General features: G+C 36.9%; 1 protein-coding gene and 1 long non-coding RNA gene across 3 annotated transcripts; one reads left to right on the forward strand and one right to left on the reverse strand.

Annotated features, from left to right (window-relative positions):
* Positions 1–2,432: 2,432 nt before the first annotated feature.
* LOC132698178 (procathepsin L-like) lies at positions 2,433–7,609 on the forward strand. Its single transcript, XM_060664109.1, has 4 exons — positions 2,433–2,559; positions 6,562–6,906; positions 6,963–7,174; positions 7,225–7,609. The coding sequence occupies exons 1-4, from the start codon at positions 2,479–2,481 to the stop codon at positions 7,559–7,561; spliced, it is 975 nt and encodes a 324-aa protein (XP_060520092.1). The 5' UTR covers positions 2,433–2,478; the 3' UTR covers positions 7,562–7,609.
* A 527-nt stretch (positions 7,610–8,136) lies between these two features.
* On the reverse strand, positions 8,137–10,326 carry LOC132698417 (uncharacterized). Of its 2 annotated transcripts, XR_009618371.1 has the most exons (4): positions 10,139–10,326; positions 9,814–10,028; positions 9,500–9,741; positions 8,137–9,429 (listed from the first exon to the last, which is right to left on the reverse strand). It is a non-coding gene; the product is annotated as an uncharacterized LOC132698417 (long non-coding RNA). The 2 variants fall into 2 exon arrangements; XR_009618370.1 differs by having other exon boundaries at positions 9,814–10,326.
* Positions 10,327–10,895: the final 569 nt, after the last annotated feature.

The raw sequence follows: 10,895 nt of genomic DNA on the forward strand, positions 1-10,895 counted from the left end.
GTTTCTTTTGATAACTGGTAACTAATGTTTTAAGTGTAAAGGAGGACAACAGTGGCAAGTGTAGGGTTATTTTCGGACTCGTTGTTTTTGGAAGACTGTAGTGAAGGTATTTGCTGATGGACCATGTCTTATTTCTGGGATCAGTGACTTGGGTTGAGATATTTTTACGCACTGTAGATAAGAGAGTTGATGGCCGATAATTTTTGGGCCGGATGGCGATGTGAAAATGCATTCAGGTATCGGTCTGTGTGCGTAGGTTTTCTATAAACAAAATGACCCAATGTTAGGCCTGATTTTTTATGGATAAGAATATCTCAGAGATTTTTGGATAAGTGGTAAATCCCCTTTTGGCTTAATGGCTTGAATGTAAGGAAGGACAACATTGGCAAGCGTGGGATTGCTTTCGGAGAACGCTTAATGTGGAAATGATCAGAGAGAAGAGCAGATGTAAGATGTTTTAATTCCCGGTCTAGTGACTCTAGTTAACATAGTGATGTGACAAGATATTAAGGTATGGGTCTGTGGACGTAGGTTTTCTGGAAACAGAATGACCCAATGTTAGGTCTAATTTGCTATTGGTAAAATGTAAAATGTAAATGAGGGTGCATAGAGTTTAAATGGATAAGAAAACCTCGAAAGAATTCTACCATGAAGCCAAATAACAACAGTATCATCAACGTAGGGTTTCCATGATATTGGTTTTGGACGGAACGTGTCGAGGGCTTTCTTCTCAAAGGAAATGACTGGTAATAATTGAGACCCCATAGATGTTTCCGACATTTGTTCATAACTTTGATCGGAATTAAGTATGTTTCCCTATAAAGGGTTTTAATACGTCATCTAGATCTTTTGCTAGAGAATATCTTGGTGCTGACAATACGTGAAAGGGGTAATCATGGTTTGTGAATCTCAGGAAGACCGCAGAGACAAAGAATTTTAAAGTCATGAAGGGTGACACTTTTTCACGTATTCTGATAGGGAAGAAGAATTAATAAAAGAATTAAAGTTGCGTGCCATAGATGACGTAGGATCTTTTTTAAGTTGACGATAGGACCCGCTTGTAAAAATACCTAATGTTCACTTGTATTCAAGACCATCTGCTTTTAGCATTACGATGTGGTGATTGGATTTTACAGATTTTATAACAAAGCGATCAGGCTTTGAAGTATTATATTTGGGAGCTTTGGATTTTTTAATGATTTTTGCCGTTTCAAAACGAATTTAATTATTTGTTTTAGATGGCCGTTTGTTTAGGATGGATTCAATATTTGAAATAATCTTCTATTTTGAGGCGTAGGGCAAGGACGAAGTTGGAACCTTTTACAAGAACTGATTTTTTCGTCTCAGTATAGTCAGCCAGTCAGTACAATCAGTCATAGTATTACAGTAGCCTGTGGAAGTTTCTTTTAAAAATCAAAAATGATACCAACCATTCAAACTACACAACAGAATGTATTCAGGTGTTGTGTGTTTTAATTTTCTCACTACTGCCCTTTATCTGATTGATTTATTGTTCCAAAAATCCATACGAGCAGATAGACACATTTATATCATAACAGTTTATCGTGTGTCGCACTATACTGATATTTAGTCGTCTGCAAACAATTTCATCGCTTTCCAGTAAAAGTGCTTCATTGTAAATTTTTACCAAGGGGTAAGTTTCCCAGTTATCAACGGACTTTCCTTCTAATTACACTATTGATGTCTTCATCAATGAATTTTACTGCCCAGCCTGTACATGTGCATGATTTTTATTACCCTGGCGACTTTTGATCCAACATAACATAACGGTAACTAGGCTAACGGTAACAAGAACATCAACTAACACTAATACTAATTAATGTAATAAGCGTAAGTCTAGTCTATACAACCCAATGAAACAAGATAGATAGAAAAAGAAGAAGAATAAAATACAAGTACTAAGTGCCATAGTGTATGCCTCAAATTATTGTGTTACTGAAATTACACATAACGATCGAAAGTTATTATATACCAAAATTTAACCTTCCCCTATAGTAAAGACATTCAAAGAACGGTAGATATTTCCCATATAGAAAATATGGATATAAAAGGAAAAAGCCAAATATCCAAAAATTTATAATGATATAAGTTTCTGCGACATGGAATGATTGTTCAGGCAACTACTACTAGTTGAAAGGCACGGTCCAAGCCTACTTACGTAGATGTACTCGTAGTAACAAGTGTTTCATTAAAATTCCTCCGTAGACTTTCAATGAGCTTTAACGGATGCGGGAAAACGAAATGCATTACCATAAAATTTTGTTTTTCAAATTAAATAAAATCTCGAGAGGAAATATGTTTGCTATATCAAAATGCGATAACATCTCGGGCGTCTTTCACAAATGCACAATATTATCTTTTGCCATTGTGCTCGATCAAAAATTCAACTTCAAGTGCTCAACAACGACACAATAATATAAATAACTTTGTTGAAATTTTTACAAATCAGTCACAAAAATGCAGGTCCAACTTATATTGGTGGCCATTGTCCTGGCGGTTTCGGCAGAAGAAAATGTTGAACTATTTGCAAACTTTAAGGTAAAGTTATCGTTATCGTAAGTGGTTCAAAAATGCTTAAACCTTCGCAAATAGATATAGTACTAATAGGTAGTTTATTAAAAAAGTGCCATAAGAAACTTAACACGATGTGGTGATGACTGTCACAATGCTATTATAAATCAAACCGGTCCAGGGTAGTAGTAAGGAAATTGGTCGTGCTGACTATGGAATTCTTGCGATACCTCCTTTTGCTGATCATCCTTCTTCTTTATCGTTCTTTAGCTAAAGTGCTGTTTTGACTAGCATTATCGTAAATAATCCTTTTCGTTTTTCAAAGAAACTTCCAGAGGCTACTGTAATACGTTTTACAAAGCCTCTGGATTCCTCCTGCATCGGTTGCTGTTCAATCGAACTTGCTGACGTTTCGCCAATCATCCTGTTGGCTTCTTCAGAGCTGGACTGAAACTGGCTCCATTCTATTCTGCACTTGCTTATATATTGGAGAAGCTAAAGAACGGGCATGAATATTGTCTCTTATGACTGATTTTCATATTAATGACAGGTAAAGATCTGAGTCGCTGTTAAGATTGTTATTGTTATACCTCTACATATTTTCGGATTTTTCGTGGATAGAAGAATTGATTACATGCACTAATTTTCGTTTTACCGAATAAAACTTTATGCCCGGTTTCTTGATTGTATTCGGCAACTGCTGATGAGTTTATTTGTCTCAGTCTTGAGGTTGTCTTCTGAGCATAGTTGATATTTTAAGGTAAGGTAATTCTGGGTTCAGTGACTCGGTCTAAGATAGTTTTACTGCTCTGTAAGCAAGAGAGTTGATAATCGATGACTTTCGGAGGAGAGAGGACAACAAGCGCAAAAGCAGAAAGTGAGACGATCACCGACTGAAACTGGTAAGATTATTGTGTACACTGATCTTTTTGTTACGTTGTACAGATCATAACATTATCCCTAATTTTCTTAAAATATCTCATCTTGTCAAAACCTCATCCACTTATATAACTCCTTGTATTATTGCTTCACTGTCTTTATATCTTGGAATTGCTTCCATCTTGTTCCCATCTGAGTTCGATACCCTTTCTGAAAATCTACGTATATTTTCTACGTGACAACGCATTAAGGGATCTGTCTGTGTGGGATCGGCTTTCTGTAAACAGAATGATCCATTATTCGGTTTCATTTACTATCCATTAGAATATCTAAGAATTTTTCAATTAAGATGAGAAAATTTGGTTCTCGATTCTCGGATTTTAATATAAATAATAATAATAATAATAAATAATGTTGACAGTTTCAGGAATAGGCGCTTCAGTAAAAAGAGTTTCTACGTCGAAACTAACCAGAATATGGTGTGGATCTAATGTAATGGCTTTTAATTGTTAGAGTCATTTAGGGTGACAGCCTTTTTCACGGATTCTGATAGTGAAGAAGCCTTAATAACATATTTTAGGTTGCGTTCTATAGAAGACGTAGGATCTTTTTTAATTTGACGATAGGATTCGTCTGTAAGAATATATTGAATCTTTTCCTAATATTTGTTTGGGTTCATGACCACGGTAGCATTTCCTTTATCTGATCTTAGAATTACGATGTCAGGATTAGATTTTAGAGCAATGCGTTCAGGCTTTGGAATATTAGATTTAGGATTTATTTTTTAAGGATTTTTGCCGTTTTACATAGAATTTCATTAGCTATTTGGGATGGTAATTTCGTTAGGATAGACTTAATATTTGAAATGATTTCCTCTTTTGGGATAATAAATGAAGCAAGGGCGAAGTTGGAACCTTTTGCAAGAACTAATTTTCCACTTCAGAAAGTTGGTGCAATGAACCATTTATCACAGTGTGGTAGTTGAGACGAGTTTCATGGTTTCACTACTTTTGACGTTCGTTTTTGAAATCTTTGAATACGAATCTGGGTAGAAGATATATGTAGACTTTTAAAAAAGGTATCGAGACGGGGACAAGATGAAGCAATTCCAAGATATAAAGACAGAAGAGACTTATTGATTTGTTTTGTTTCTTTGCGAGTAAATTATTTCTCGAAGTGAAGCAATAATACGAGGAGTTTTATAAGTGGATGAGGTTTTGACATGATGAGATATTTTAAGAAAATTAGGGACAATGTTATGGTCTCTCAATGTAACAAAAAGATCAGTATACAGAATACTCTTACCAGTTTCAGTCGGTGATCGTCTCACTTTCTGCTTTTACGCTTGTTGTCCTCTGTTTTATGTCTTTGTTAATTTTTCAAGAAAATATTCACAGGCTACTGTAATACTATTTACAAAACTTTTGTAACGTACGCTTTTCTTAAACGGGGCTTAAGAAAAGAAACGACAACGGCTAGTCTTTTTTCCGAGTTTTTGTGTCGATGTTCGACTACAGTCAGGTTCGATACCCTCTCTGTAGAATGATTTGGGCGCCACCAAGCCTTCACCTAGTTATGTTAGTATTGAAGCCTGCGACTTGGAACAGTTTCTATTTTAAACGGTGTTATAAATTATCTAGGTGGTTAGAGATAAGGATTACGTAGAAAGAAAAACAACTGATAACCTTCCGATGTTATTTTAATTAAACTGTTTCAATGGAACTTAGATATAAGTTCAAGTTTGTACTCTGATCTTGAGATGGGTACATGAAGGTGTTTGTTTTAGTTTTAAAACAACAATTTGATAGTTGATTAATGCAATGCAGAGTTCGTCTAGAGAGATTATTTGCAAGTTGTTAATGAAAATCAAATAATATATAAAAACACAATAAATTTACTCCTCTAAAGGATACCGATAACTACCACACAAAATAAATAAAATGCAGCTGTAAACCACTTGGTCAAGGGATTCCCGCTACGTAAAACTTGTAAACGAAAATATTATCAATTAATGTGCGATAAGTTACTTATCAGCTACCCTGTACATTAAATACTCTGCTTGTAAATATGTATTGTTGAAATTTAGGTTAAATATCGCGATAGGTTTCACTTATAGGCTAATCGATATTTAAAAAAAGGTTTGTACGACCTTGCTCAAGTCCTACTCCGGGTGAACCAATTTACTCTGCTTGTTTTTGTTATTTACATTCCATTCAACCTTAACTGGTTGGCAGGGGAATTGCTCGTTTGGCAAACGATACTAGTGTCACAGTGTTTACGGGATCTGTTCGAACGACAGTAAGTTGAACCGGAACTTGTAGGTTGCGTTACCAAAAACCAGTCTTGAAACCCTTAAATTACGTTAATATATATATAAACAATCGAAACTATAATTGACATGCAATCGGCATGAAACAAAGACCCTTACCTATACAAGGGTTTTGCAAGCATCGCATCCTCAATGCACAAAAATACGGGAATCAGGACGTAAATGAATGCTCAAAGTTCAAATTATGAAAATGGATCGATGAGTCAAGATTTAAATTTTAACATAGCAGAACTTCCATTGGGAATGTGCCACATGGCATCCACGATTGACCAGAACGATATTAACTTAACACCTTTTCGGGGCCGACAGAACATAACCAGAAATAACCAACCAGATGAGCAAACAGCATATAACGCGATAATAATGGCGTTTTTCTTCAAAACTATTTCGGCTCGCCTTGATCCACTAACATGCCGTCTTCTCATCCTCGGCCCAAGTGAAAGAGTGCCTTCGCTAAGCGGTCACCCCACCACCATGGAACCTAATCGATCGGTCACATTCTATCATACGCACTGAAGCCATTCGCCCAAAGCAACAACGCTACACTGTTGTTTTGTAAACATACGATACTATATGATACTCCTTTTCCACTCTATGCGAAACGACACAGGGAGTCAATCAAGATGCAATATTACTGCGTTTGTATTTGCAAAAGCCTTTGCTGTTACAAACCATTTGTTTTGTTCCGGGATACATCATAGGTTATAATTATTATAATATAATTTTTAATTTGCAATCATTTTGAGTAATAATAATTTTAATTCAATTTCATGGTGATTTCTATAAAATCTGAAATGTAGCGAAACTTACTACACTTTTAGCGCAAGCATGGCAAATCCTACAGTCTGCTGGAGAACGAGCTCCGTTTCCAGATCTTTCAAGAGAACTTGAACAAGATCGAAGAACATAACGCGCTCTACGAAAAAGGCGAGGTCTCTTGGAAGATGGGGTTAAACCAATTTGCAGACCTTACCGCTGAAGAGTTCGCTGCCCTAACTCCGAAATGGAATACCGATATAATGAATAGAACGAGAGCGCAAAATCCCAACAAGCTGATATTGGTTGAAGATGTTGCAGTCCCTAGCAGCTTCGACTGGCGAGAGAAAGGAGCGGTTACGAACGTAAAATCGCAGGAATCCTGCGGGGGATGTTGGAGTTTCTCAGCCGTAAATAAACCAGGGTTTAATTATCTAAACTCAACTCATGTGGACTGTTTGTTTAGACCGGAGCTCTAGAAAGTCATCAATTCATCAAAACCGGAAAACTCGTATCTCTTAGCGAACAAAATCTTCTCGACTGCGCCGGTCGAGCTTACGGAAATGCAGGCTGCAATGGCGGTGTAATGGACTATGCTTTCGACTACGTAAAGGACAACGGCATTGAAAGCGAAGAAGATTATCCGTACGAAGCTAGAGATGGTACCTGCAGATATAGGTAATATTCATTTATATTGCTCTTTTGTTACCCATCGATTTTCTCCTCAGCAAATCCAAGAGTGTTCTATCGGGTAAGGGCTACGTAGACATCTACAATAACGAAAACAAATTGTTGCAAGTAGTGGCCACGATTGGACCTGTATCGATATCGGTGGACGCGGATTACTTCCAGTTTTATTCTTCGGGAGTGTTCAACGCTCCTCAGTGCACCACAGACGTGGACCACGGAATATTGATTGTGGGTTATGGAGAGGAGAATGGCATAAAATACTGGATAGTGAAGAACTCGTGGAGTGCTGATTTCGGCGAGAAAGGTTACATAAGAATGCAACGGGGTATTAACCAATGCGGTCTTGCCATGTGGCCGGTATATCCCCTTCTTTGAATGTCACGTCATTAAAACAGGGTTCCGCTAAAACATGTGTTATAATTTTATCTGAACCAAAGCTTTCTAATAGTCTAATACCCACAACAAAAGTCTACGCCTAGAAGAGACACATGAATATTGTCTCGGAAGGCTGATTTTCATATTGGCAAAAGGTAAAAACTTGAGTTGCCGTGGTTTTTTATATATTTTTATCGATTCTCGAATTTTTTTTTAGTAGAAGAGTAGTTTTGCCGAATATAATTTCATCTTGTTTCCCCAATGTACTCTTTGTCTCATATGTGTGGAATGCTGTAAACTCCTGGAATTTTGTCTTTGACACATCAAAGATGTTGAGAGTTGTTGTTAATAAGTTAAATGCTTAGTATCAATTGGATCTAGTGTTTTTCAAAATGGTTTATGCGCGGGTATTTGAGTGAGTTATAGTGAATCCAACGCATGAGGTAAGAATTTTTATGGTAAGGTATTCTGAAACCCCACCGCACAGCATTATTGCAGAAAATTGCTTAACAATTCTTTTACTAGTGGCAATCTTAATAACAAAAAAAGATCCTGCAGAAAACCAGTTTCATAAGAGAAACAAGTTGAGATTATTGCTACCGTTGGAAAACGAAACTCCATTAAATGGCCAGCTCGTGCTACATATAAGGGTACAAAAAATAAGAGTGGAGTTATTTAAGATACAGAATTTATTTTGATATTAAAAAATAATGCAATGTCTATAATTTTAACTTTCTACTGGCTCCAGTGTCGTAATAATAAAAATTTAAATGAAGGTATGTTTGGATCGGAAAATTGAAGAAAATAATAAATTTCTCGAAAACCAGTAAGGATAGTAACGTATTTTTCATTAAAAAAAAAAACAAAGTATTGGCGGATCAGAAAATGCCCTAATATACGTGGTGTCCAATTAAAAATTTCAATGTTAATCCTACTTTTTCGAAGAAGCGGCAACGTCGCAGTTTGAAAAATATTTTACATCGATAGAGCATCGCCGTTAATGGAACTAACCAAATGTTTAGAAATGTATCCTTCGCCGTAGACGTCTAAGGTATCATCAACGGTGAAACACCCTGCATATTTGCATTTTGGCGTTTTGCGCACCTTTGTTTTTTCTTCAGAACTTACCCAGAGAGGCAAGCGGTAGCACTATGGGTATGTCTTCGATGCGACAGAAACTTATTACTTTCGGTTCTCACCTTATTAAAAATTGTAACACTTTTTATTTAGAAAAAAGATGGCAAAGAATACTGATCGAATCAAGAAACTCATCTTAATAGATAATCAGCAACAGGAGTGACAAATTAAACGATCAAACACCCCAACACCCCAAAATGGATTAGAGGATGCACCATAAATTTTACTTAACTTCATATAATATGTGACCGATTATCTGGGTACCCCCTAATTAAGATGTCGATTTAATAATTATACATGGAAATAGACGTACTTAATAAAATAAAATAAAAAAACAAACTAAATTTGACAACTACCTTCAAGTTGGTTTAAAGTAAGTAATAAAATAGCAAATATAAAATGATGGGGTGAACTCAATCTTATCTGCGGGCCATGACCAAACACGTTGGGACTCCGCAGGGAGATGGAGGGCGTCCACCGAAGATACTCTGAAGGGCTGCCCCGCTATTTAGGTACTGCGAAAGGCGGCGTCTGCATTGCCATAGATATTGCAGGAAAGAAATCCACGCGTTCGCCAACATTTTAGACTGCTTTCAATGTAGTCCAATGTAGTCTAAGTACCAGCGGAAAGGAAGTCAAAGACTCGTCATTAATTAATACATCCTGGCTAGCAAGAGGCTAACAGAAAGTAACCCTTGCGTGGCATCAATCGACCCCCTCGAGAACCAATTCTATTCAGAATAAAGAAAAATTAAAAACGTTTGGTTGCAGTAAAAGCAGATTGCATTTTCGTACACTTACTCATGACTGGTTCAAGGATTCAAATATTCAGATGGGTCCTCCCAAACCAATTGCGGGGCGTCAACGTCTCAAAGGTACTCAGACCAGGACGAAATGGCACCGACCGACCGTCTCAAATCCAGCTTTTGATCATCCGGCATCTCCATCTCAAGAAAAGCAACAACCTTCCGAATCCCCTATTTTCTCGATCACACTATCTATTGCACATGTCAGCTACGGCATATTTTATACCATGAGGTATACTATAAATGAGTACAATAAGTACGTTATCCAAAGTACAAAAACGGAATGCGCAGGTGAAGCCGAACACATACCTTGGATACCTCTTACATCTTCGGTTTCCGAGCGTAGGACTATTCTTTCTTAGACCCGCCTCTACTGGACCATTCGGAAAGGTAAGTTCCAAAACAAAAAATCCAAAAACTCGACTAATATTATTTTGCAGATCCTGCACTAAAGTTGCTATGCTTACGATAGGATATAATCCTTAATTGAATAGTACTGGAAGCGCATAATGTCTTAATAAACGCTAAAACAGGAGCATCAACTATCATCCCACAAAAAATATATATACGCGATATGCAAATGTTAACGCATCCACCAATTATAAAATAGCGGTACGGCAAAACGCTACAGTACCTTTCGCAAAAACGAGGGAATTCTTAGCAAAAATACCCGAAAACGCGAAAGAAAACACAACTCTGCGTGTTTGTATCTGATTTTGAAACAAGAAAGGATTCCTTTTTTTTCCGTTCAACATTCATTTTTTATCGAATTCTAAAAACCCGCCATAACCGTCCACGTTTTCAATCAATGACACTGCCTCGTTGAACTTTCCGTAAGCAATGGGCATGTCTCCAGATCGAGCCTTATTTTATATTGAAATTAATTGCGCGGGCACGACATGCATACCCGACACGCGGAGATACATATCTGAGAAGTTTAAAGTATTTATGGCTCCGAGTTGTTTTGCAAATCAAACAAACCGAGGTCTCCGTTATAAATTAATAACAAAAGGAGTGCGATAAATATTCATTTTCCGCCGCTGGGGAGAGACATACACCGTGAGTCACCTGCCAGTTTCTATTACAGTATTTTATTTGATAACATGAACAATAGAACGTGTGCACCAAATATAGCACCAAATGACAGTGCTCTGCGGAGGTTTTAATATCGACAGCGATAAAAATGATAGTAAAACGAAGAGAATTCGCCCGCGAGAACGCAGACCGATGGTGCTGGGCCAGGGTCAGATGTTCCCGTGAATGAGTTTGCGTTCAGGCGTTTAATCAAAGAATAGCATCATACAGCTTTGATTAAATTCCATATATTTATTATTGTTTCAAGATTATATTTTATTGTTTTTATTATTTTTATATTCACACTATAAAATACA

The sequence above is a fragment of the Cylas formicarius genome, unplaced genomic scaffold, assembly GCF_029955315.1.
Source record: "Cylas formicarius isolate icCylForm1 unplaced genomic scaffold, icCylForm1.1 PGA_scaffold_2__14_contigs__length_35257938, whole genome shotgun sequence".
Taxonomy (NCBI): Eukaryota; Metazoa; Arthropoda; class Insecta; order Coleoptera; family Brentidae; genus Cylas; species Cylas formicarius.